The 27,494-nt window shown below is 50.3% G+C and overlaps 1 protein-coding gene across 1 annotated transcript in view; it reads right to left on the bottom strand.

The window, feature by feature from the left end:
- Nucleotides 1-27,494, bottom strand: part of SCN5A (sodium voltage-gated channel alpha subunit 5) — a 103,905-nt gene that overhangs the window by 33,099 nt on the left and 43,312 nt on the right. The window contains exons 12-19 of the mRNA XM_089919169.1: nucleotides 27,054-27,425; nucleotides 21,911-22,043; nucleotides 20,736-20,971; nucleotides 11,466-11,639; nucleotides 9,822-10,178; nucleotides 4,907-5,344; nucleotides 3,293-3,454; nucleotides 508-628 (exon numbers count right to left, since the gene is read on the bottom strand). Coding sequence (XP_089775295.1) covers nucleotides 508-628; nucleotides 3,293-3,454; nucleotides 4,907-5,344; nucleotides 9,822-10,178; nucleotides 11,466-11,639; nucleotides 20,736-20,971; nucleotides 21,911-22,043; nucleotides 27,054-27,425 — 1,993 coding nt within the window. The remainder of the gene's footprint in view (nucleotides 1-507; nucleotides 629-3,292; nucleotides 3,455-4,906; nucleotides 5,345-9,821; nucleotides 10,179-11,465; nucleotides 11,640-20,735; nucleotides 20,972-21,910; nucleotides 22,044-27,053; nucleotides 27,426-27,494) is intronic.

Below are 27,494 nucleotides of genomic sequence, written 5' to 3'. Positions count from 1 at the left end.
CTGAGCCTTAGGAAGGGCAGACTCCTCACTGATAGCCCCAAATGATGTGCCACATGGAGGGCAAACCCTCATTTTATCCCCAGCGGCCCTCCGAATATACCATGGATTCATAAAAGCTCTAGATGCCAATCACCAGCACAGCCACATGCCACACCCACCTTGAATATTTACAGAGGGCCTACTATATGCCAGGTGCCGTGCCAGGGCCTGAGGGAACAGGGGGAATTAGATCCAGTCCTTGCCGCTGTGGGGACACCTGGTCATGCTACCGTCCCACACACGCAGCCGACCCACAGAGGCCCAGCCCAGCACGTCACCGGCACACTTGCCATGACTCATGTCACAGGCAGGTGGAGGGGCCCCCAGGGTCTCGAAGAATGGGGGAAAAATGGCAGGCACCCAGATCAGAGTGGGGTGCGACATGGCCCACTACCCCCAGGAGCTGCAGGTCCTCCTGCCCCAGTGGGCAGGGCTGAGGCTGGGCCAGAGGTCCACCCAGGGCAGTACCTTTAGTGAAGCAGTCCTCTGGATCCTTGACGTCCTCTCCGAGGTCGGGGATCTGCTCCAGGAGGTCAACAGTGTTGGTCATGTCTGCTGTGCTCCCCTCAGAGTAACTGTTCTCATGTGTCTGTGGGCAGGACCGTGGGGTAGGGTGGATGAGGGCATGAGTGTAGGCTGTGTAGCAGCCTCCAGCCTCAGGCCCAGAGTCTGGGGGAGTCTGGGGCTCCCAGAGTGGAGGTGCCCAGACTATCCTCCATTGCACACCTGGGGAATCTGAGCCTGGGTGGATGGGAACCGCCATGAAGGTCACCCAGCCTGGACCTTAGGGCTCCTGAGTTTGTGATTCTGGTCTACTGGTGTCTAGGGCAGGGTACAGAGGGTCGGGGAAGGGTTCTGGGAAAACCCTGGGAATGGGGAAGGCATCCAGGTGGAAGTAAAACAGACATGGGGTGCAACAGGGACACACACTGGGACACGGACACATAGTGGCAGCTCGGCACACACAGAGGAAACAGGCATGCCACACCCAGAACAGAGTCAGAGCCAGGATCATGGGCACGCACAGGTACCAGGTCAGACATGCAAAGAACAGGCCAGCAACCCAGCCCACATTTCTCACTCAATTCATGTGGGTGCTGGTGTGATGCACAGAGCCTGGAACAAGAGTGAGAAGGTGCTGGAAGCTTTCCTGCCCAGCTGTGCAGGGTTCTGCTGCCCTGATCCCGCATAACTTGATTATAGAGAGGTGTGTGCAGGTGCCCTTATGAGTGTCTGTGTGTGTCACACGTGGGGTGCCAGTGTATAGGGGTGTTGTAGTTCTGCCCACTTCCCCTCTTTGGGCCAGTGCACCCATCTCCAGCTGCCATGAATACTGTTTAGCCAGCCCCTTCTCCAGAAAAGTGTCTTTAGCCAGGGACCTGCAATCCCTGGAAATGGCTTGGTGGTTACATCGAAGCCAGGGGTGGCTGACGCCTAGTGACTGACTGATATGGAGGACACCAAGCTGAGGCTGGAATCCAGCCCGCATGCCATCTGGAGCTGCTTCTTTTGCCTCATCCTGCTTCTCTCACTTCCTTATGGGTCTCTCCTGAGGGTACTCCCTCAACGAAACATTAGCACAGGAAGCCAGGCTCCAGCTCTGCTTCTAAGAGCCCACCTTAATGATAAGTATGGTGGGGAAGGGGGTTCTATAAAGGAAGGGCAGCCTTCATTTGCTTCAGATCACATCTACATTCCCCGGCACAACTGGCCAGCCTCATGCCACTCAAGCTCCACTCCACTTAGGGGCGAGCTGGTTTGAGTTCTTGGGCAGCCTCTGCTCTCAAAGTTGCCTTCTTTTCCCTTCCTTCCACTACTCACTCCACCGCTGTCTCAAAGTCCTCTTTAACCTTGAGGTTTGCGATAAGGAAGGGCTGGATCCTGGTGAGAATGCAGACAGTGCTCCTGGGTGCAGGGTGGTCTCCCGTGGCTTTGAGGGTCATGTCCTTCTCCCAGCTTCGTTGAGCCGCACTGAGCTGGGAGAGGCACAGTCAGAGGTCTTCATGCAGCTTTTCTTTTCAGACACTGGAGCTGTCACGTGGGAGGACAAGTTCTCAGAATCCCGCTGCAGATGGGATGAGGTGTCCTTCTCCCAGGAAAGCCCCAGCCCACCTCGTTCTCCCTCGTTCCCACCGTGACCTGATTTGAAGAGGTGATGAAGTTACAAAACTCGTTCAAAGGTCAACGTTCTAGTACAGGAGCCTCTTCTGTCCGTGACCTTCTGCTCCTCCTATGTCTTCCTGTTCCCACAAGCCTTGGTGTGTCAGACTCTCCAGGGGGAGAAGTGTGACCTGTGCAGTCAGGATGATGATTCCACCAGGCCCTCGTGCTTACAAACTGGCCATGATCACAAAGCCTCCAATGGGCCCATCTCACGTAAGGAACAAGGCAAAGGAGAAATATCCTGTTGGAGCAAGTCACAGCTGCCGGGATGAGGACCGAGGTCAGGTAGCAGTTCAAGGGCCCCTGAGTGCTGCCTCTGAACATATGACCTCCATCTTCCTTGGTGCTTGGCAGAGCCGGGGTGGGGTGTAGTCAGCTGTGCCACAGTCCAGTTAGCTCAGGGGTTGCAAACTCAAATGTTTACAGGGCCAGGTAGGTGATGGAATGAGGGCAGGCAGGTGGGAACTGGCAAACCGGAGCGCTCCAGCCGGTGTCAAGGAGGCGGCGGTTACCACTCGTCTCCAGCAGGGCGGCTCTTCTTGCAACTTTTTTTTTTCAAGAGAAGCCAGAAATGCAGATTTTTTTACACAAAAGCTTCTGGGTTTTAAATGTTGGTAGCAAATTCAAATTAAAACCCTTTTGTGCTCCAAAGCCCTCCGGCAGGCCTTGTATTTGCTGCCTCTGCTTTTCTCCAGGTGAGAAGCAGCTGGTGGTTTGTGTGCCAAGAACTTGTTCTCAGAGCTCCCACAGCCCCCTGGGATGGGCTGATTCACAGGACAAACGTGCCGACAGGAGCAAAGCACAGGAACCGAGTGAGGAGGGGGTGAACAAGCAGAAGTTTGGGGTTAGTTCTGCATCGTGGTCCTGAGGGGCTGCTTCCAGAATTTCCCCATGGCTCTGGGCCCCAAGCCGTGTCTCCCCTAACAGGACAGGGCTGCCCATGCCCCGCTCCGCAGACGGGTCTCCCACACTGGCTGTGACGGTGGCTGTGGTTCCCAGCAGCAAATGCAGGCCTGTGCCCAGGGCCTCTCACGGCCTCTAGTCCCAGCAGCAGTGCCCCACCGGCTTCAGGGACAAAGGTGTGCATTACCTCACTGCACCCTGGGGCTGGGGCCTCTGTTCTCCGCTGCTGCCGCAAGTCTGCCTGAGCTGCACTGGCCTCGGCCCCAGAGGAGGTGGCCTCTGACACCTGGCTCCAGGACCTGGGCTCCGGGAGGGCCCCTGGGCTGCCAGACATAGGCTGGGATTCCTGCTGAAGAGACCCCCCCCAGCCCATGAGCTACCAGGTCGGAGTATTTCTAGGACCCTGGCTCTGCTTCAGGCCCTGCCCATGCAGCGGGGCACTGCCTCCTGCCCTCTTCATGAGGTCTCATCTCACTGAAGACCCCTCCCTCGGGCATCCTGAGGCTGAAGGAGGCTCCTGATAGGTTCGGGCAAAGGGCCTAAGGCTAGACAAATCTCCCTCTCCTCCCACTCCTTGAAGGGTACAGCTGGGCTATGATGCCCAGCTCCCAGATGCTGGCAACTCTACTTAGGAAGGACATGCTGACTTTTCCCAGGAGTTCCCATGGCACCCCAGCTTGCTTGCGTGCCCGCACGTGTGAGCACGTGTGCGCACGCATACAAACACACAGACACACACACACACACACACACACACACACACTGGCCCCAGGGAGCCAGGGCCAAAAGGCTCAAGAGAAAAGGAGGAGGAAAAGGAGGGGCAGGCAGAATTCCACTCCTGTGCTGGGAACGTCCTGGAGCTAATTGGAAGCTGTGGTCCTGGCAACGCCAACGCTCCCCCTCCCCCAACCGACACTGTGGCTGTCCTGCAGCCCGACTGAAAGGGCAGAAGCTGGCCTCTGGGACCACAGGGAGGCAGGAGGATGTGGAATCAAGCCTGGAGCCTCAGATCAAATTCCATGCAAGGGAACAGCTGCTCTTCTCAGCCAGACCCACCCAGTGCAGGCCCTGAGGAAGCGGCCAGGATGGGCCCAACGAAACAGAGAGAACCAGTCCTCTCTGTTTGACCTGAGACCTATAGGGAGAAGCCATCTAAGCCTAGCTCAGGCCATGAGAAAACTGAGGGAGCTGGGGTGGCGGTGAGGGGTACCATTCCGTTTGTCCAGACTCTAGTCCTAAGTGTTAAAAATAACAGGTTGGGAGATAAGATAGTGCTGTCTCTGACACCTGCCATCTTAGGGATGCTTATTTTTAAATCTCAGAATTAGCTCTGGGCCTGGGAGGAGGGGAAGGGGCAGTGGGGAGGTCTGGAGGCTACATTCCTCCCTCACCAAGACATTCCACCTTGTTAGTCCTGGAGGTGACAAGGTCAGGGCAGGGTCTGGGGGCCAGGTGTCCTAGCTCTGTCCTAGATGCATGAGGAACTCCTAGCAAGTCTCTCTCTTCTCTCTCTTGCTGCGCTTCAGTTTCCCTTTCTGTACAATTAGCTGCCCGTGACCAGCCAGGGGATGAATGATGGACAGCAGTCCCTCCCAAGATGCCCTCCTGGGCTGGGCTGGGCTGGGGAGAGAGGGTTGAGAGCTGGTTTCAGCACGCCTCCATGAGGCTGGTTTTTGGGGGATGGCCTGTCTTCTCCCTCCAGGCCACACCTGCTGGGGCAGATGCTCTGAGTGAGGCTGGGTCCCCTGGACAGTAGGTGCTGCACACACGGTGCGGGGCTGGGATGGGGGATGGGGCTCACCTGCTTGCTGGACTCCTCCTCTGTGCTCAGGCTGTTCTCATGCTCCTCTTGGTCATCCGTGTCTGACTCGGCCACGGCGATGGGCACACACACGGGCTCCGGATCCCCGGGTGTGCCCTGGCCTGGCCGTTGGCCTTCCTCAAACCGTGTCTCCTTGCGGGCTGGCAGCGCCTTCTCTGTCTCTGAGGGTGGTGGGGGGCTGGAGGTGGTGGTGCAGCCGGGCAGCTGGCCCTGGGTGGCGAGGGCTACAGGCTTCTGAGCCCGCCGCTGCAGAAGCCCACAGCAGAAGTCCCAGGTGGTCCGCTTGATGAAGCGCAGGCCCCGCTGGATGCGGGCCAGGGCCAGCTGGAGGTTGTTCATCTCCCCGTCCTCGTCAGGGGCTGTGAGGTTGTCTGCACTGAAGGAGCTGAGCAGCAAAGCCAGGAAGAGGTTCAGGACCTGTGGAGATAATGCCGTGCCCTGCGTGCTCAGCCTCGGGGCTATGATGAGCACTGCCAGAGGCAGACAGCTCGAGGCTTAAACCCTGGGCCCTAGGCTCTCATCCTAACCCCCCATACTCCTGAATATAGACAGTTTGGCTATAAAAGGAAAGACAAATTCTCATCCTGAGGTAGGCGATAGGCCCAGGCTGAGCAGCTGCAGCTGGTCTCCTGCTGATGTTTCAGTTGGGATACCAGCGGGAGCATTGGGCCCTGATTGGGTGCGTTCTCATGGATTTCCTGGCCTGACACATGCTCAGAGAAGGTCCTCAGTCTAGGGGAAGGACAAAAGGAGGGAGAAGATGCCAGCTGGAATCCATCTTGGCTGAGAGATGCATGCCCACACCAGGACCAGATCTGAAGAGGATGGGCCAGAAAAAAAATCCGGAAAACTGGCCCTATTTAAACAACCTAAGCCCCTCCCTCTGAGCTTGCCTGTGTGCTCTTCCACACATACTTTGTTTTTTCCGCACTTACTTTGTTTCTTCCACAGATATTTTGTTTTTTCCGCACTTACTTTGTTTCTTCCACAGATATTTTGTTTTTTCCACATGTACTTTGCTCCTAATAAATGCTTTTATCTTTTTCACAATCTTGGTCTCTGCTGAATTCTTTCTTCAAAGAAGAACTGAGGTCCTTCTTCCAGCGTTTCACTGCCAGAATCAATCCCTCCTCCCAAGGACTCAGATACAGTCTGAATTGAGGGCGTTCAAACCCAGGTTTCTTGGGTGTTGGCCCAGGTTCAATGGGAGAAACATGGGTTCATCTGATGTCAAAGCCTGCAGATGGGGCCTTGCTGTCTTGGGAGTAATGGGGGGCAGTGAGGTCAGGGTGAGCACAGGGCTGCTCCCTGGGAAGTGAGATCCAATCTGGGATCAGCAGGGCCCACCCATCCATTCATTCATTCATCCATCACCCATCTGCTCTTGGGGCTTTCCTGCGAAGAGGCCTCTGCATCTGTTGGTGAAGGAGGGGCAGTGATATGTCTCTGAGTTCCCCACTGAAGCTGGATCACCACTCAAAGATCTGGGGCTCCAGCTGTGGAGCACTCTCCACTCTCCCCAGATCCGACCATGCTTTCCAGGTGAAGGACATGGGAGAATGAGCAGAGAAGAGGGTGATGCCAGGAAAAGAGGCCAGGTAGCAGCCCTTGGGCGCCTGGGACTAACTGTAGGGTCAAGCTACTGAGACAGAGTTGTGTCCAGGCAGTGAGGGGTGCTTGGATGGGTGCTGCGTGCAGGATTAGACACTTGGATAGAGTGGAGGGACCTGGGGCTGAGGCTTCAGAGGTGCCGGAACACACAGTCTTTACTTAAGTTATTTATTAGGGGTTATGGACTTGATGTCCATCCCTAAGGGGGGTTTGAAAAATCTCTCTGTCTTTGGATGGTTCTGGACTACTGCTTGTTGTTAAACCACCCTGCAAGTGTGAAGTTTTAGCTTTTGTTAAAAAAGAGAACTTTTACCGAGTGACAAGGGACTGGGCTTGGGGAGGGTAGTTGAAGATGGTGGTGGGCTCGTTCCACACAGGGTTCAGGCTGGCTCATGAGCATCACCAGGCCAACAGGACAGAGACACAAGCTCCCCACCTTGGGCTCGGGTCTCCCCTCCGCAGCCACTCCCAGAAGGGAGTCCAGTTGAATGGGGGCCTCTATAGCAGGGTGGTGTGTGAAGGTGGACACCCTATCTGAGTCCCTGCTCTGGCTTCTTACAAGCCCCTGAGACATGCTTGTCAGCGAGCTGGGAGTGAGAATTCTGGCGAAAGCAGTGGGCAAGGTTGGAGTGCCAGGCCTCAGAAACGTGCCTTTGCTTTAAACATTAACATTCATGTGGACAGTATGGAAAGGTTAAGGAGTAGGCTCTCCTGTTCTATCTCCACAGAGAGATGATCACTTTTGACACCTGGCAGTCTCTTTTATGTCGTCACTGGAGGGGTGACGCATGTGATGTGATGCAGAGCTGCTGTCTACACTGACCTCTGGCCAGGCTCCTGGCCTCTGTCCACACTGGCCCAGGCCTGGCCTGCCTCAGCTCCTGGTAGCCCACCCTGGGTTCACATCCCCTGACCTCCAGGCATCTGGGGCCAGGCTGGGGGCAGGGCAGGGGGTGCCTGGGCAGCCTTGCCCACCCACAGAAGACGCTAGGGCCTCCCCTGCCGCCGGCTTCAGAAGTTCGGCTGCTTCCAGTGCTTTCCCTGTCAATCACACTGCTGCTCCCCAGCCCCTGCCTGATGATCACTTCCCATTTCAATGACAATCTTGCTTCCACCCACGCCCCGAAGCAGCCCAATTCCTGAGGCAGCCAGGGAGGGGGCCGCGTGGGCTGCGTTAGCTTCCCTCCTCCAGCAGCCTCTAACATTCTCATCCCCAGGCAGATCTGCTCGGAAGTCGCAGGCTGTGTGTGCGTGAGGGCAGCTCAGCCTGGCCCTGGGCTAAAAGCTCTGTGTACTCGCATCCTCCTTGGAACACACAGAGTCTGGCAGCCCCAGAGCTGTGCCAGGGGCTGAGCGAGGGGCACCCTGAGGGGCGGCAGGTTTGAGGGGATGGGAGGGGGGTTGCAGGGCCCGCCAAAGAGCTGGGTTCCACTGGCACTGTGCACTCTGCTTCCTCTCTGGGCTCCACCTATGGAGGCTGAGGAAGACCGACCCCAACTTGGCCTGGTTAAGTCACATGGGAGGAGGAAGCAGGCAGGTCTGGAGAAGGGCTCTGGAATCTGCAGCCCACAGTACTCACATCACCTAAAATCCCTCTATGAGCCTCTGTGAGCCTGAGCTGCCCACACCATGGGCAGTGGGAGCCAGACACTGCAGGTGTGACGGTGGAGCGTGTGTGGTCCCCCTGTGTACCCAGGAAGGTGGCTGCATGTCCACAGTGGACACTGACCTCTCCCTGAACAACTGACCCCTCTCAAACTTGCCTCTTCCAAAGGCTCCTTCTCTGGCATTTAGATTTTGATCTCTCTCAACTCCAGAATTGCCCACATTGTAAAGACACAAGGCAAGATGCACTTTCCCTGGGACAGACAGGAGGCCATGGGAGCAAAGACCTGGGCTTCTCATTACAGGACCGCAGGGACTCTCACCACAGCTATTCAGGATGACATACAAGGTTCTCTCGGGCCCCACCTCACCTGGACCACCACTACCTGCCTGTGCCTGTGCTTTGCTTACCTTGCTTCTTCCCTCTCCAGCATCACCTGTCAATCAGGTCAGCGGGAAACCCCCTCCACCAGGAAGCCTTCCTTGATTTCCCCAGCTGAAGGGGCTCAGCACCCATGGGCTCCCTCTTAATGGCTCTGACCATTCTGACCAGCTTGAGAGTTATCTCAGGCCTGTTTGAACTCTCCACCTCCTCACTCTCTCAAGGTGGTGAGCAATGTCAGAGCCACATTCATCTCTGTGTGCCCAACAGCATCTGGCACAATATTCTGCGTGCAGTGGGAGCTCAACAAATGTTTGTTAAGCTGAATTGAACCAGGCGACAAATCACTGAGAGTGAATAACTAATAAAACAATGAGGAGATGAGAAAATAATTAATTAATGGATATAAAATGAATACATAATGAATAAATAGGTAAATAGATGGGTAAATGGAAGAATGAGCAAATGAAGAGTGACGTGCATGAATGGATAGCTAAATGAGTGAGTGAGTAGATAGCTGGATGGATAAATGAGTAGATGGATGGGACTGATGAATGAGAGAATAGATGAGTGGGTTGACAGATGGATGTAGAGGTGGATGAATGAATAGAGGAATAGATGAGTGAGTGGAAAGATGGGTGATGGATGAATGAATGGATGGATAGGTGGGTGAATGAATGGATGGGTAGATAGATGGGCAAATGGATGGATGAACAGGTGTGCACACGTGTGTGTGAACGGGGGTTGGTGGATGGATGGTTGATGGATAGATGAATGGTTGGGTAAGTGAATGAGTAGATGGAGGTTGATGGATGAATGGCTGGGTGAGTGAGTGCATAAATGGGTAGGGAGATTGGTAACTGAGTAGGCAGATCGATGAAAAGGTGGACAGGTGGATAGGTGAGTTGGTGGGTGGGTTATTGATGAGTGGATCGATGGCTGGATAGGCAGATGTATGAATGAGTAGAGAGATGAAAGAGTGAATGGGTAAGTAATAGATGGATTGATGATACATGGATGGACAGGTAAGTGGGTGCACCGATGGGTGAATGAATGAACGGGTGAGTAAATAGATGGAATGATGGGTAAATGAGTAGATGCATGGATGGGTAAATCGATAGATGGATGGGAGATTGATGGGTGGATGGATTGTTTGGTAGATGGCTGAGTGAGGGAGTGGACGGATGGAAGGAAGCGTAAGTGAATGGACAGATGGATGCCTGGGTCGGTGGGTAGCTGGGCAGATGAATGGATGGGTAGGTGAGTGAGTGTGTGTGAGGCCACCGGCCAACTTACCACGAGGTTGCCAATGACCATAACAAGCAAGAAGACCAGCAGGCACAGCGACTGCCCAGACACCTCCATGCAGTCCCACATGGTCTCGATCCACTCGCCACAGAGGATGCGGAAGATGATGAGGAAGGCGTGGAAGAAGTCCATCATGTGCCAGCGGGGCAGCACACCTGGGTCGCTGATGCGGTGCCTCAGCTCTGCGTAGTTCTTGCCAAAGAGCTGCATGCCCACCACAGCGAAGATGAACACGATGATGGCCAGCACCAGCGTCAGGTTGCCCAGTGCCCCCACTGAGTTCCCGATGATCTTGATGAGTGTGTTCAGGGTGGGCCAGGACTTCGCCAGCTTGAAGACCCGAAGCTGGGGAGGGAGGGGTCCTTGTGAGGGGCTCTGGCTCCCACTGCCCATAGACACCCTCACCCCCGACAGCTCCTGCCTGAGAACCCAGGGCACCCTTAAAGGTCACCGACACCTCTTTCTCCTCGTTTGTGCAAGAGCACACACTATTGCTTCTCTCCACAGCCTGAGGGCAGCTTCATCGGGCCCTGCTCTGGGAGTCAGGTCAACAGCTCCAGACTCCTCCCCCAAACCCACCCCTTCTCTCTGTCCCCACACCAGCCTCCTATCCACCTTGGTCTCACTTCCAGGAACCACCCAGTAGATTCCCCATCATGGAATGTCCCTCTTCCAGAACCCTCCTCATCAGGTATCCTTCTGGGTGAGCTCAAACCATCCCTGACTTGCCCAGTCACCTCCATCTTTCCCTCCTCTCAGTCATCACAGAGAAAGGGAGCTGGTGTTTAGCATTTACTGAACATTCACTGTGCCAGGCCTTATGTTTAGGATGCATCAGCTCATTCAGAACTCCAAATAACTACATGAGGGTGGCACTATTATTACCTCATTTGACAGATGAAGAAGCCAACCCTTAGAGGTGGAGTATGTTGTCTAGGTCCCTTGGCTCTTGGCAGTGGAGTCGGAATTAAAACCCACAGCCTAGGCTTTCTATTTTGCCCCCAACAGCCTGCCTGCCTAGCCCCAAGTGAAGCCACTTCCTCCAGAAAGCCTTCCCTGACCTACCTCTAGCCCCATGCCTGGACCTCTTAGACATTTTGAACTCAAAGCATGGTCCACAGATGCATAGCTTTGACATCATCCGAGACCTATCGAATCCACATCTGCACTTTCGCAAGATCCCCAGGCAATTTGTGTGCACATTAAAGTTTCAAAAATGCAGATTCCAAAACCAGAAGGTAGAGCCTCAGCAGACTTGGCTCCACCTGTTGCTTGCCATGTGGCTTTGGGAAATTGTTTCATCTCTCTGAGTGTGGAATGGGAATGTAGTAATACTAGCTCCTCTCCTGGGATCCTATGAGGACCAAAGGGGGCATGGTGAATCATAAAGGGCTTTGCAAATCGTCAGGATGGATGGGCACCCCAATTGCCCCTCTGGAGGGAGGGCTATCTCCCTCTGTCTTGCCCACCTCTGTGTCCCCCACATCACCAGCCCTGGGGTACCTAGCAAACAGCTGTTGGGTAAGGCATGAAAGATCACAGTAGCGGTGATTAAGTGATGACCTCGGAGGGGGTGTGGCTCAGTACCCCAGGCCCCCACCCACTCGCCCCCTGCCGGGCCCAGCCGTGTACCAGGCGGAAGGAGCGAAGCACCGACAAGTTGCCCATGCGGGACAGGCCCAGCTCCATGAGGCTGAGGACGACGATGATGCTGTCGAAGATGTTCCAGCCCTGCTGGAAGTAGTAGTAGGGGTCCAGGGCGATGATCTTGAAGGTCATCTCTGCTGTGAAGATCCCTGTGAAGACCTGGGAAGCAGCGGGAATCAGGGGTTCCCGACGTTTAGGCTGGAAAAAGCCTCTGGCAGCAGGGGCTCCCTGCCTCCTGACTCTTGCTCCTGTAGGGTCCCCCTTCTGGGCTGCCAGCTCTGACTGCGCCCAGAATCCCAGTGGGTGCCTGCTCAGCCACGGCCCGGTCCCTTGGGGACACCTCCAGCCTGATGCCTCCAGCCAACTCCGCTGTTTCCCAGGCATGACCCACCAGCCTGGGCCTCAGAAACAGCCGGACCCACTGCAGGCTCTGCAGGGACTCACAGCTCTGGGAGGCACCTGGGATCAGGGGAAGCTGGGGTGGGCCTTGACACCACAGCTCCAGACCCCTTCCAGCCCGTGTGGCCACAGGAAGTTTCACACATGCCAAATACACACATTCCCACAAACACGCTTTCATGGCTCATGGCTTTTGCCCATGCTGTTCCCACTTCCTCCCTGTCCACATGCTGACTCTTCTCACTGTGGTAACAACCAGCCACGATCTCTTGAGGCTTGACTATGTACCAAGAGCTGGGCTAGAATGCTTTGCATACATTGTTTCTTTTAATCTGTCCAACAACCCGACGAGAAAAGTATCATTAACCCCATTTTACAGGTACAGAAACTGAGGCACTTAGAGGTTAAGTAACATGCCTGGGGTCAAGTAGCTCATAAATTTGAGAACCAGGAGATGAACTCAGTGCAGTCCTTCAAGATTTAGAGCAACCACTCTCCCTTCTAGAAACGTTCCTGAGGTGGGCAAGGGCTGGGCTTCACCTGGTTCACTGACTCATGAGTCCTGAGCAGCCCAGCTTCAGAAGACAGAGACTCAAGGTTAAGGAGTCCATCGTGTGATGGGCCAGGCAGGCCCAACGGCTCTGAGCTGTGTCAACTGCTATGACAGGAGGGCGCATGGCTCTGGGAGGAGGGGATATCCCCTGAGGGTGTGGCTAGCAGGAAGTTGGTGCCTGTGTATCAGGCCTTCCTGGAGCCAGGTGGGGTAGGGGGTGGGGTTATCCTGTGGGTGGTGAGGAGGCTCTTCGGTCTTCTGCAGGGGAGGCCTGAGGTCAGAGGGCCTCAGTAGCTGTGGAGGTCAGAAGCATGGGAGGCATGGCTGAGGCATCTCACTGAGGTCAGCACTCAGGAGTGGGGGTTACCTTGTCCTTGGCACCTGCCCTGAGGAGACTCTGTGCTGAAAGGAGAGAAGGAGAGGCATCTGCACCTGTTGGTGGCCCCAGCACCAGCCCTTTCCCTTCTCCGGAAATGAGGCCCTGTGGCAGTGGGCTGGGGGGCAGGGGATTGCTGTTGGCCCAGGGAGGGCACTAGGATGGCAGGTGGGTGGGCACCTCTGCACTACCATACAGGGTACCACCCATCAGCCCAGCCCATGTGACTTCAGTGGTCCCTTTAGTGCTTGTGCCCAGAGAGAACTGTCCTTCCACCAGCTGGGGTCTTAGGGAAGGGAGAGCTCCCGAAATCCTCCAGCCTCTGCTCAAATTCCTAGGCTGCCCTCACATGTGAAGAGGCATCCTTGGGTTCCACCGCTTTCCCTGCCCCCATAACTTTTCCATCTCTCTGACCCCATCTCCCACTACTCTTCCAGCCACGCTTGCCTCCTTGCCGTCACCTCCTCAGGGCCTCTGTACCTGCTGCTCCCTTTCCCTGGATCCTCCCCTCCCCAATCCACAGGACTCACTCCCTTCAGGTCTCTGCTTAAAAGCCACCTAATCAACTCAACAAAACTTCTTAACACTTAAAATCGGGGCCCTGCCCACGACTGTGCTTATCCTCTTCCTTGCTTTATTTTTTGTTCCCTCATATGCCACCCTGACATACTGTACGGTAGCTGTGTGTTTGTATGTTGAGTCTCCTCTGGCTAGACTGTAAACTCCACAGTAGGAGGGACCTTTCCTGTCTTACTGTACCTGGAACAGTGCTCAGCCTATAGGCGGGCCATCAATATTGGCTGAATAAGCATGCAAGTGGTTGGGCCTTAGACCTCCTGCAGCGCCCAGCTCCATGTCCCTGTCTTCCTGAGGCCTTCCCTACTCAGCAACGGCCCTCACCCAGCTGCATTCCCTGCGTTGGGCTTTGCTGAGAGCCCCTAAGGGTGGGGCCTGGATTTGCCCTTCCTTGGCCCCAGCCCTCTGGTCTCCCCGGCCACTGCCTGAGGATGCCAGGGTGAGTGACTGTGTGCTTAAGACCCACGAGTGCTAATACGCATGTCTTGGTAAAGGAGCTCAGGAAAGACCCCCCACCTCACTTTGCCCAGGTTCGCAGCTGTTCTGGCAGCAAAAGAGCAGATACAAGGTGGTGTTGGAAGCCAGCAAGAAAAAGACAGCACAGGGAGGCTCTTGGGGATTGCCTTTGGGGAGGTGATGAGCAGAAGAGCCGACAGCATCACCTGGAAGGTCTTCAGAAATGCAGAATCTTGACCGTCCCAGACCTGCTGATCTGAATCTGCATTGTGACCAGACTCACAGGTGATTTGAAGTTTGAGAAGTGCTATTTTTGAGCAATGGTTCTTAAACTTGGTGCGCTTTGAACCCCCTAAGGAATTTTAAAAATATTGATGCCTGGGTCCCACTTCCACAGATTCGAGTTAAGTTGGACTGGAGTACCCAAGTAGCGAGAGTTTTATCAACTTCCCAGGTGATTCTAATGTGCAGCTAAGCTTGAGAACCACTGCTTTAGAAGTACATGAATTTTGGTGTGACTCCTTCCAAAGGATCACCACTGGCATTGTAAGGACATGAGATCAAAGCTGGATGGTTTAAGATGTGCAGAGAACGGCAGCCAGACCCGAGTTCCAAAGCAGGGTCTGCCACAGTGGGACCTTGGGCCAGTTTCCCCATCTCTCTGAGCCTTGAGTGTCCCCATATGTAAAATGGGGATAATAATAACACCATAGATGGTTTCTAAGAGTTAGAGCTAATGGATGTCAAGTGGATACTGCCTAAGAGAGGGCAGTTGTTGTTCTCATTGGCCTCATTTATTATAGCTGCTGAAAACTCCAGGCCCAGGCAGGGGCTTCAGATACGAATGGCTCTGCATGATTTATAGGCTCACTGGGATCTAGCAGGCAGGCTGTGAGTGTGGCCACCCACCTCGCCTGACTCCTGGCAGGTGGCACACGGAGCCATCAGTGCTAATGGTGGCTTCTCAGGAAGTGGGAGGACTTTTGAGAAACCCCTAACTCTCCTGACCTTGGCTAATGTCTTTAATGGGATCATCCTGTACACACTGTAAACTGGCTTTTGAAACGTAACACCTTGTGAACATCCTTCCATGCCATTTAAACATCATCTACAGCATCATTTTCTTTTTCCTTAAAAAAAAAATAGTTGTGGGATATTCCACGGTACAGATGTGCCGTTAAGTAGTTTAACCATTTCTTTGTGATGGGCATTCTTTTGTCCCTATTACAAACATTGCCAGGACTTCCCTGGTGGTCCAGTGGTTAAGAATCCTCCTTCCAATTCAGGGGACGCAGGTTTGATCCCTGATTGGGGTACTAAGATCCCACATGCCTCGGGGCAACTAAGCCCGCGCACCACAACTACTGAGCCTGCGTGCTGCAACGAAGAGCCCTCGCGCCAAAACGAAAGATCCTGCATGCCTCAACTAAGACCCCACATGCCGCAACTAAGATCTGATGAAGCCAAATAAATAAAATAAATAAATTTTTAAAAACCATTGCCATAATAGATATCCTTTCACATACATATTTTAAAACAACTTGCCCAATTATTTTCTTAGTATAAATTTCTGGAAATGCAATTGCATAGCCAACAAGCATTTTTAGAGATTCTGACACATAACTGCTAAAAGATCCTCAGAGATCGGTTTTAACCAATTCCATGAACCACATGGGATAACTGTTTCCCTCATAAAAATGTTAATTCCTGTCCCACTAACCTTTCCAATCCAATAGGACAAAAGCCATCTTTTACTGTTGCCTTGTTGGATATTTCTTTGATTTTTGTATTTCTCCTTTTGTGAAATTGCCTGTTCATATCCTTTACTTGTTTTCCTATTAGGGTGTTTGCCTTTTTTGGTGTTGTTTATAAAAGTCCTCTATATATTAAGGGTATTATCCCTTTATCTACTGTGTGCATTGCAATTTTCTTGGTTTGTCATTTATCTTTGTCGTTGTACTTTCTAAAAATTATAAAATATTTTAAGCATATAAACAAGTATAGAATAATATGATGCGTCCTTTGTACCCACTACTAAACTCTACCAAATATTAACATTTTGCCATATTTGCTGCAAATCTTGTTTCATTTTTCCCTCAAAATAATAGCAAAGACTTAAATAGCATTTACTATATGCCAGGTACTGTACTAGTGCTTTACATATATTGAATCACTTAATCCTCACAATAACTCTATGAGATATTATTGTTATCCCCATTTTACAGATAGGGAAACTGAGATACAGAGAAGTTAAGTCACTGGCCCACATGATGGAACCTGACATGAACCTAAACAGTTGGCTTCTTCTGCATAGCCTTGATCACCACCTGCCATCGCAGGTAAAACCCATAGAACTACATTCATTCCAAGGTAATCACCATGCTGAATTTGATGTTTATCATTCCCATGCATGTTTTTACAGTTTTAATGCATAGCATTTTTGCATTGTTTTAAGGTTTCTATAACCATATGTGTTCTTTTTTGCAAGTGCCTTTTATTCTTGACATCATGTTTGTGAGATTTATCCATATTGAAAGATGTATACATACTCCTTCTAATTGTGCGCAGTATTTCACAGTGTTTCATACTGTGTACTAATCGTGCACACTATGAAAACACCACAATTTATTTATCCATTTTTAAGTGGAGGGACAGACATTTAGATTGATTCCAATTTTCCTTGTGACTAACAATGCAGCAAAGAGCTTTCTTGTACATGTCTCCTTATACAGACATGTGGGACTTTCTCAAGAACATGTATATCTGAAATTAAGTTATAGGGTATGCATATCCGTGACTTATCAGATGCTGTACAACTGTTCCCTGAAATGGTTGTACCAAATTGACACTCTTACAAAGTCTGAGTTGCCGCTGTTTCATATCATTGCCAACACACAGAAGTTTACTTCTGATTCTCTAATGGGTGAGAAACAGTATCTCAACGTTGATTTAATTTGCATTCCTCTGTGTTTCTTTTCATTTGTTTATAACTATCTGAATTTCCTCTTCTGTCATTTCTTCTGTCCATTGTTGTGGTTGTGTTTTTGCCAGTGGATTGTCCCTCTTCTCTTTATTGATGTGTAAGCATTCAATGCATATTCTGGATTCCACGTCTTTCCAGTTAAATACTTTTCATAACATCAATTTCCAGTTTGGGGTAGTGATTTCACTTTGTTTACCATATCCTTTATTGTACACATATTACAAATTTTTTAACATAGGTAAATTTAGCAATCTTTTCTTTCATGGCATGAACTTTTTGTATGTTGGAGAAAGCCTTCCCAACCTCCAAATTTTAAATATTCTTCCACATTTTTATTCTAAAAGCTTTAAAATTTTATTTTATTGCTTTTAGGTGTTGAATCCATTTCGCTGCAACTAATTAATGAATATGGTATGGGGTAGGGATCTAATTTATTTTCTTCCATAGAGATAACCATTCTGGGGACTTCCCTGATGGTCCAGTGGTTAAGACTCCATGCTTCCAGTGCTTCCACTGCAGGGGGCGTGGGTTGGATTTCTGGTCCAGGAACTAGGATTCTGCATGCCATGCAGTGCAGCCAAAAAAAAAAAAAAAAAAAAGGAGATAACTATTCTTCCCAATCTTATTTATTGAATAGTCTGTCATTTTCCTATTGATTTATAATGCCATCTCTGTTATTTATCAAGTCTCCAAATATGCATTTCTTATTTCTGAGTTCTTGATTCTGTAGCTCTGGTCTGTTTTTCTATATTGCACCAATACTATAATGTTTCAATTACTATAGCTTTATAATATATCTTATACATGGTAGGGTAAGCTCCCCAGCTGATTCATTAATTTGTTTCATAGACATTATTTTTCCATATTAATTTTAGGATTGCCTTTTCAAATCCCATGGGTAAAAATGTGTTGGGATTTTGATCAGAATTACATTAAACATCCAGGTTAATTTGGTAAGAACTGATATCTCTACAGTATTCAGAATTTTATCCATGAAAATGGCATATCTCTTCACTAATTTATTCTCTTATATTTTTCAATGGTTTTGTAATTTTTTTCATATAAAATTTACAATCTTCTGCTACATTTATTCCTAGATTCATCACAGTTTTTATTGCTATTGTAAGTGTTAACTTTTAGAAATTACTCTCCAAATGATCACTGATGGTGGCTAGGAGCAGAATTAATTTTAGTATGTAGCGTCTGTACCTACCAACATTGCTGAACTCTCTTACTGGTTCTAATTGTCTTTCTGTAGATTTTCTTGGATTGTTTCTATAGATAATTCTTCTTTTTCTTCTCTTACCACACTGACAAGGACTCCAGTATAATTTGGACTCGAAGCAGGGAGACGGGAAAAAAGCTAGAGCTGCAGCACAGCAGTGTAAGGCACTAGGTAAGAGGATGAACTCTAGATACAAATGGCTTGGATTTGAATCTTGGGTCTTTCACTTCCTGGCTGTGTGACCTTGGTTAAATTATTTCACCACTCTGTGCCTCTGTTACTTTATTAGTAAAATAGGGGTAATAATAATACCATCCCCCTTACTGGTTGTTATAAAAATTAGGTGCTCAACAAGTATTAGCTACGATTGCCAGGATCACTTTGTGTGTTAATTTTTCAGACATAGGTTCCAGGAACACCCAGGTATAAATTTGAACTCCAAATCTGTATAAGGTCAAATTCATAGTCACAAGCTTCTGGAGGTTACTTTCCCCACCCCCTCACCCCCCTCCAGCCCTGGCTGAGACTGACAACCTTCCTTCCTTATTGTTTCCCAGGGTCAGTGTGTGGATTTATTTTAGTTTACCATTTAACTGAACATAGGGTCATATTCTTATGGGGCTACTCAGTTCCAAACCCTACCTGCACTGTCCCAAACATAAGTCCTGTCCCTGCGTGTTCACAGAAATCCAAGCCCCCAAGATTACTCAAATCAGCACCCCTCCCACCCCCCAGGGCAACTACAGAACGATTTCACACGTTTACTGCTATGGTTTTTAAGTCCCTCTTTGTTTTTGGCACTTGGGGGTTTTTGTTACTTTCTCATGAACTTTACCATGCATGTCAAAGAATGTTTGCTGTATTTTTAATTGTTTCATAGTTGGAAACATCTCAGGTTTCCTTGTCCACAGTATTGCTAGGAACAGACGTTTCATTTGCCTTTTACCTTTGTTTATATGATGGGCTAAACATGAGTGAAATCTATCAATCTTCTCCTTTATGGAATTTGTCTTTAGTGACATGCTTAGAAAGGATGTTTTTCACACCAAGATTATTTACCCATGCTTATTTTTGTGATTTTGTTTCTTTACATTTAATATTTAAACCATCTAGAATATATTAACTGCAAGACAATCAAAACCTTACATACTAGCAATAAAGCTATCCAAACAGAACACAATAGAGCTGTAATCCAATGACATGACCCATTACTAATAACTGAACCACAAATTTAACACAACTGCAATTCAATCACAACTGAATGCTCCAGGGAAGCCACCAGTGCTCTTCATCACCTCGACTGCTGCTCAGTCCAACCCAACGGTCACATTCCATTAAAACTGCATTCAACTGAAATTCTACGTAACCACCCTCTGAAGACCACCCAACACAAGGCAGGTACAATTGTGCCACAGGACTCTTACAGACTGATATCTAGCTTCTCCTTCTGTTTGTATACAGAAGAAGAAAAGAAAAGCAGAATCACAGCAAAACGGACTCACATTTGTGAAAAAATTTGAATAGACCCTGTAGAGAACTATCTAGAGTTCTGGATATGGGAAGTAATAAGGGAAGAAAACCCTCACACTCCACAGTGTAGGAGACGTGCCTACCTGTGGGGGCCACCTGTGCAGCTGGGACCAAGACACGGCTGGGTCTGCAAGAGGAGAGAGCTTGGAATGAATGACCCCCTCCCCCCACTCAACCTCAGTGATGATCCCAGGAGCTCCTTTCAGAGGCCAGTGGGCTCTCTGCAGCCTTGCTCTAGGATCTTCTGCAGAAGGGTCGACCCTTTGTTTACCTGGACAGAGCCAGTAGGACCCTGTCCCCCAGAGTCAGGAGACAACAGCTACATGCCCAGCTATGCCATCACTATGTCACCTCTCTGGCCTCAGTTTTCCATCTTCAGAGTGAAGAGCTAGGACTTGATTTGGTGTCAAGAAGAAAAAAATCAGAATTAGAACCCAGACATTCTGACCTCCAGGGACAGTCTCCTTAATAGCAACAACAAAGATAATAACCACAGCTATCATTTATTTTGAGTGCTTATGGTTTACCAAACTCTGAGCCAAGCACATTATACACGTTATCTTATTCAATCCTCATTAGCTTCCTATGAAGTTGATATTGTCATACTAATTTTACATTTATTAAATTCAACAAATACTTACTGTACCAATTACTGAAACTAAGTAATTTGCTAGAGGTCACATAGTTAGTAAGAGCTGAGTCAGAATTCAAATCTGGCTCTGCCTGATTTACTCACTCCATCCATCCATCCATCCATCCATCCATCTATATCTCTCTATCCTTCCCTTCCTCCTTCTCTCCATCCAGCCATCCATCCATCCTTTCCCTAAGAGAACTGCCTCTTTTTGCATACACTCTCCTCCTCCATTACTAACTGCCACACCTCACGTCCCCACACATTTCAGGCTCACATTCAACTCACTTTTGTTTTCTAGCTTTTGGGCATCTTTATCCCTAACCTCTCACTCCCAATTACATCTGTCACGAAAGCTGATCCTGAGGCTCCTCCCACAAGGTCTTCCACAATGACTCCTATCTTCAGAAGATCCTTTCGTGTTCTGAGTCACTCCTCCCTTACCCACGAAGGCCGTGCCAGCTGGCCAAGAGCCCTTCACAACACGATGCCCATTTGAGAGTCAGCTGCCAGCAGCCCTTACCAGGTTTCCGACCTGCAGCATCTCCTCAAATTCAGTTGTCATGTTGTAATGCTCCAGTGCCATGAAGAGTGTGTTAATCACGATGCACATGGTGATGGTGAGGTCGGCGAATGGGTCCATGACCATGAACTTCACTCTCTGCTTGATGGACATCCACAGTGGACAACACTCCCAGATCAGGTAGCGCTGGGCGAAGCGATTCCAGCATGGCGGATACTTGCGGTGAGACTCCAACTCTGGGTGGGAGGGGGCGGGGCAGAGAGCCAGTGAGCTGGTTTGTTTTTGTTGACCAACTCTTATATAACTCGTGGTATTCCAGAAAAGATGTATGACCTACCCAGGAGATGACAGGGCTGCTACATGACAGGGGGACAGAAAGAGGGGCAGGGATGACTAAGGGAAAGAGTGGCCTATGTCCTGGCTCCTTACTCTGGGAATACGGGAGAAGAGGGCCACAGGGACAGAAAACCAGGATGGATGTGGGGAAAACTGGGACAAGATAGATTTGGACAAATGTGGGCTCTCTTGAGACAACACTCCCACATAGATCTGCGGACACTCGGGGGAGGTATAGGCTGAGACAACATCTGAGACAGGCAAGTTCAGATATAAGGACACCCAGGACCCAACAGGTCGGAACAGATGTGGATATCTGGGACATGTCAGGACAGATGCGGGGGGGATGCCTGGGACAGAAGTCATGTTGGACAGGAGAGGACAAATCAGGGGGTGCCAAGTTCAGGATGGATTGGATGTGAGGTTGCCTAAAGTAGGACAGGCTTGGACAGATGTGGGAGGCTTGGAATAACCTGGGTTAGATATGGGGGTGGCTGGGATAAGCTAGAACAGGCATGCTTGGGATGGGATGGTCCCCGCAGACATGGGAATGCTTGGGAGAGGACAGGATGAGACCAATGAACACCTAGGACAGGCCAGGACAGCTGTGGGGATGCTTGGAAGAAACACAGACATGGCTCCTGAGGATGCCCAGGACAAAACAAGCTGGAACAGACGAAAAGACACCCAGGACGGGCCACAGAGACTGAAAAGTCTGGGACAGCTGTGCAGATGTCCAAGGCAGGCAAAGCAGCTGGGGTGAACTTGGCTCAGGCCTGGCTAACTGTGAGGGTGCTCAGACTAGAAGTCGGGAGTGTTTGGATGACACCAGGGCTGACCTTCCAGTACGCTGGTGAGGACGCTGACTGCACTGAGGGCTCGCCGCCGCTCTCCTGGCTCCTCGAAGCCATCCACACACGGAGCCTGGGGGGTCAGCATCTGAGGCCTGCCTGGCTCCTCCGACGGTGTGGTCTGTGTGTAACCGGGAGATACGCATCAGCCTGGGGACGGGGGTCTGCCTGGATCTGGGGCAGCTGCCCCAGACTCAGGTTGGGGAGGTCACAGGGGGCCACATGGGGGTCTTGATGGGACACTGGGTGCTGGGCTTCTTTGCTCCCAACTCCCTCCCAGCTAACAGCTCCCCTCTCGCCAATCATTATCTCCTTCATTCTCTTTTTTTTTTCACCATCTCTCATTAGTGGTGATTCCTGAGTGTGGACGGGAAATGACATGTACCAGGTTCTTTTAACCAGATGCTGACATATACATTAGTACATGCAAAAACAATCTGGGAGTCTTAATTGACCCCAAGCTCCCCAGAGTCAACAAAAGCTGAAAAAAAATCCACCATGCTCTAAGGTGACACTAATGGAAGCATAAAGCACAATGCTCAGACACAGCTGGTGGGAGCTTTTGTGGAGGCAGGTTGGCTGTATCTACCAAGAAAATTTTACATTGGCTCTGCATTGCCTTGTCTAGTAATCAAACTTCATAAATAATTATACACGTGCACCAAAAATACGTATGCAACAATGTTCACTGCAGCGTTGTTTCAAATACCATAAAAACAAAACAACTGATCAATAGGAAGAATATTAAAATCAGTTATGGATACAGTCCAACTCTGGACTCTGACGCAGACAATAAGGAGAACGAGGCTGTTACACATATGTTCCCATGGGAGCACTTCCAAGACAAAGAGTTTGATGAGAAAACAAGAAAAAGATCTGGAAGATAACACACTAAATTGTTAAAGTGGCTATATCCGGGGAATGGGATTGTGTGGGAAGGCAAGGAGTTTCACTTCTGCACTGTTGGATTTGTTTTCAACATGCTTGTGTCATTTTTGTAAGTAAAAGAACCAGGCCTACAAATGGAGATGGGGTGTGATCTAATGAAGGGGGTGGCAGCAGACATTCCCTAGGCTTACTTCAGAGCCCCCCACAGAACCAAGAGGGGCCCGCAAAGACTTGTCAGCATGGCCATGCATGACCACAGTCCGTGAGCCCAAGCTGGGGCTGCTAAAGGCACTGCGCTGTTCAGCGTGCCAGAGCGAGGCTCCATAATCTGTCAGAGGGAAGATGGGCCTAGACAACGCAGGGTGGCAGAGCCAGGGCCCGGGGTGGGTACCAAAATGATCTGGGCTCAAGTTCAGGTCAGCTTTTGCGATTGGTAGGACTGCCCTGAAGTGTTGCCTAGGGAGGGAGTGAGCTCCCAGTCATTGAAGTATTCAAGCAGAGGCACCTGAGAAAGCTGAGATAGCTGGTGGAACAGTAGTACCCTAGGTCCAATGCAACTACAAATCTGGCCAGCTTAACTCACAAGCATGTCTTAAATTCTCCCAACTTCTCTCCTTTACCATCTGTGATAGTTTGGGTTATCATTCAGCAAATATTTACCTTTTCCTCTCCCACTGTGACTGAAGCAAAATTCCCTGTATTATTGGTGACACGCCTGCTTTGGCCAAGGGAATGTTAGTGGACATGATGTGAACAGAAGCTTTGAATGTGCTTGTGCCATTTGCCTTGCTCTTGTGCTCCAGTAATCCCCCAGGAAAAGAGCTTCCCCAAGTAGCTGCCACACTTTCAGCCCGGGACAAAGACAAGGGGAGCAGCCCTGAGCCTAACCTATAGTATGGAGCCAGGCCATGTGCAGTCTGAGGCAGAGCTGCCAACCAAGGTCAACCTAGACCAGCCAAACCATGGTCAACTTGCAGAGAAGTGAGCGTGAGAATAAAGGCTTGTTGTTAACCATTGACTTTGGGGGTAGTTTGGTACACAGCAGTATTGTGGAAATAGCTGACTGATACACTGTCCTAGTGCAAGCTGTCATCACCTCTTTCCCAAAACTACTACAACAGCCTCCTAACTGGCCTCTTCTCTCCCCTCTATTCTCTACACAGCTGAAAGGGATTTCCTTAGAAAGTAAATCAGATCGTGATAATCCTCTGATCAACAACTCCTCCCATCTTACTCAGAGTAAATCCAAACTTTTCTATAGTTTACAAGGCCCTGCATAGCCTAAATCCTAACTCCCCAAACTCATTTTATATCCCCTTCTGTTTCCACCACACCCGGCCCTGCCTGGCCCTCTCATCCCTTAAACATGTTGACCTTATTCCTCTTCAGTGCCTTTACACTTTCTGTCCCTTCTGCCTAATACACTATTTTTCCACATCTTCGTGGCTGGCTCCCTAAAATCACCTGTTGGTCAATTTTTAACGTCACCTCCACATAAAGGACTTCCCTGCATATTCTAACTAATAGCCCCCATTCCCAGCCCTCCCCCTAGCAACTTTCTATCACATGACCCTTACTGGTCCCTAGAAATATTGATCAGTTTACTCTCTGTCTTCCCGCCTACGATGCCAACTCCATGAGGTCAGAGCTCTTGTCTGTTCTGTTCACTGTTCTATCCTTGGAGCCTTAAACACCGGCACTCTACGCAGAGGGCTGGCACTGGATAGATATGGGTTAAATGGATAAATACTTGGCACTCAGGGGCTTGGGTTAAGTTCTAGTTCTGTCCCTAAGATGACGGGGGCGGGGAGGGGGGTGGGGAGGAGGGAGAAGAATCTGTTCAAGGCGCCTCCCCAACTCCCTCTGCCTTTGGGGCCAGGCACGCATACAGACAGCAGGCAAAGTAAACCTTCACCCTCTGCCCCAAATTAAAGTGAGCTGTCTGTTGGGCCTGCCGCCTCCTGTGTTGATGAAGAAACCACTATGTGCCCGACACTGTGCTTTGTTTTCAGACTAGAACTGGGCAGAGGTGTCACCAGGGACCCAGTTGAAGCAGGGAAGGCATCCTCGGAGGCCTACAGCCTGCTAACCTCTTTAACTTTTCAACATCTCCATCTTGGTCCACTAATTCCTTTAACTTTGCAGATAACCCCCTTGGCCTGCTAATCCCTTTAAGGTTATAAATGGGCCCCACAGAAGTGAGAATGGGTGAAGTCAGAGTTCCCGGTAATGAAGTGTTTGAACTTGGATTCCTCCGGACATGTGCAGTACAATGAGATGATTTTCTCCCTAATGAGATTAGGGAATTCTATTAGCGCTCCAGCTGTTGACCTGATTCCACAAGGCTGAGGCTCCAGGGCTGGACCTGCAGCAACTGGGAATCTGTGTTCTTGGGAAGCCAGACCCCCACCCTCCAGGTAATGGCCAGGTGGGTCCCCAGACCCACCCAGAAGCTATGGTCTGCCCCCAGTGCGTTCCCAGGACCCTCTCCTTGACTCCCTGCTCCAGAGGAGCACGAGGGCCCCAAGTCTTCACTCCTTCCGTCCTGCTCAATAATAACAATCATAGATAATGATAATTATTATTGAACATGAGGCAAGTACTGGTCTAAGCACCAGACTGGTATTAACACTTTTAGTCCTCACCACTACCTTCTGATGTGGATATTATTTTTATTTCCACTTAACAGATGACGAAATTGAGGCAGAGAGAGATTAATTGCCTGTGCAAAGTCCCACGGCTAGAGCAAGTGTCTGAGCTGGAGCAAAACAGGCCATCTGGCTGTGAGCACCCTCTTCAACCTGCCTCCACCTTCCTGATCAGGTTTCCCTGTCTTGTCCTGCTTCCTCATAAGGTCTGCCCTCCTCCACCTCCTGCAGGCCTCAGGGTCTGAGACCTACATTTGCCCTTTTCCTGGGTGGGCTGCTCTGAGCCCTGTGCTGGGGGCAGGGGTCAGCAAGGGCACTCGGTGAGTGGTTGGGCAGACATCAGCCTGTCATGGGATAGGCTGACTGAGTGATCAAAGCTCTGACTGGCCTCTCATGATCTGGCCCTCCCTTCCTGTCACTTTTCTGACAATTGCTCCAACTCCCCTCCCGTTTACTCCCTGGTTTCCAGCCACACTGCCCTCGTGGCATTTCCTCCAATACACTAGATATGCTTCTGTCTCAGGGCCTTTGCACTTGCTGTTCCTTAGGCCTGGAACATGTTTCCCACAGATGATGCAATGACAGTATGTTACTACAACATTATCACCACATCAACGTACTCGTGCGTGTCCTGATTGCTTTACGCGTTCATCCTGGCTTCGATCCTGAGGTGGGTATTTTATTTTACTATTTTATTTTATTTTTTGGCTACACCGCGTGGCATGCGGGATCTTAGTTCCCTTAGCAGGGATCAAACCTGCGCCCCCTGCAGTGGCGGTGTGGAGTCTTAACCACAGGACCACCAGGGAAGTCCCTGAGGTGGGTATTTTAAATCCATTTTACAGACAAGAGACCTGACGCACAGAGAAATAAAATAACTTGCTCACAGCCATCCAGCTGGTAAGCAAACCCCATCTGTCTCCAGAATCTGGGTGCTAACCCCTCTGCTATACCACCCCTCACCTGGTTCCCCGCTCCTTGCCTCCTTCAGGTCATTGTTTAAATGCCTTGTAATAAGGGGGTTTCCCTTTCCCTCTTTCCCACTTTTGTCCTCGCACAGTACTTAGAGCTTGGGCTAATATTACTTGACATGTATCAGTTTGTAAAGTGCCAAAATATTTTGAATTTGATGAATAACTGTCGCCCAGAAGCTCAGAAGTGTTCCCTTGCCACTCTGGCCCTTCTCCAGATTGTTCATGATCCGCAACTCTCCAGGGCTCACACCTGGCACACACAAGACCTCTAGGGCACTGGTCCTGTGTCACCACAGTGTCTCAGTGCCCATGCCTTACTAGCTGCTAAATATTTAACTGTCATCCCTGTTTATCATCATTACATACCATATATGCATACATACACATTTTTCTTCTTTCTTTAAGTTTTGTCTGTCTGGAAGCTCTAGGAAGCAGAGATTTTTTGGTAGGCTTATTCACCCCCAGAGCTCAGTACACAATAGGCGCTCAGTAAATACTTGGTAAATACTTGACTTTACTCTAAAAGTACTTTACTCTAAAAGTAAATACTTTTAGACCTGGCTCTGGTGACCAGTCTGGGAGATGGGACCCGCCTGGCACTGCATGGCGGGGCGGACTCACCGTGTCCAGGGGGCGCTCCAGCATCATAGGGCGGAGGAGGCGGCTCCCTGGGGAAGTGGCCTCAGGGTCGCCTGCCCCCAGCAAGGAGACCACCCCGTTGCAGTCCACAGTGCTGTTCCTTTTGCCATTGAGGACGTGGCTTGGAGTTGAGGTTCCGGGACTGGGCTGTCCCTGGGCACTAGGCCGGCGCAGGGGCCAAGGCGCCAGCAGTGATGTGCGGTGGCTCTCGCCGTCCCCGGCTGTGCTGTTTTCATCATCTGCAAAGTCTGTCTCAGAACCCACGTCCCGTCGGCGGAAGGCGACAACGCTTCCGTGGCTGGAGCGTGGCTTCAAGGAGGTCCTGCTGAGGCCGTGGGTGATGCTGAGATGATTCTGAGGGCACACAGAGAGGGGACATGACGAAGACAGCTCTTCCCGTGCTCCCAGCTTATCACCTGTGGC

This window comes from Delphinapterus leucas, chromosome 10 (genome assembly GCF_059928025.1).
Source record: "Delphinapterus leucas isolate spDelLeu-1000000601 "Yukka" chromosome 10, BTC_Dleu_Yukka2, whole genome shotgun sequence".
In the NCBI taxonomy this organism is placed as follows: Eukaryota; Metazoa; Chordata; class Mammalia; order Artiodactyla; family Monodontidae; genus Delphinapterus; species Delphinapterus leucas.
Note: the sequence above shows the minus strand (reverse complement) of the source record. Positions and strands in the feature narration are given on the sequence as shown.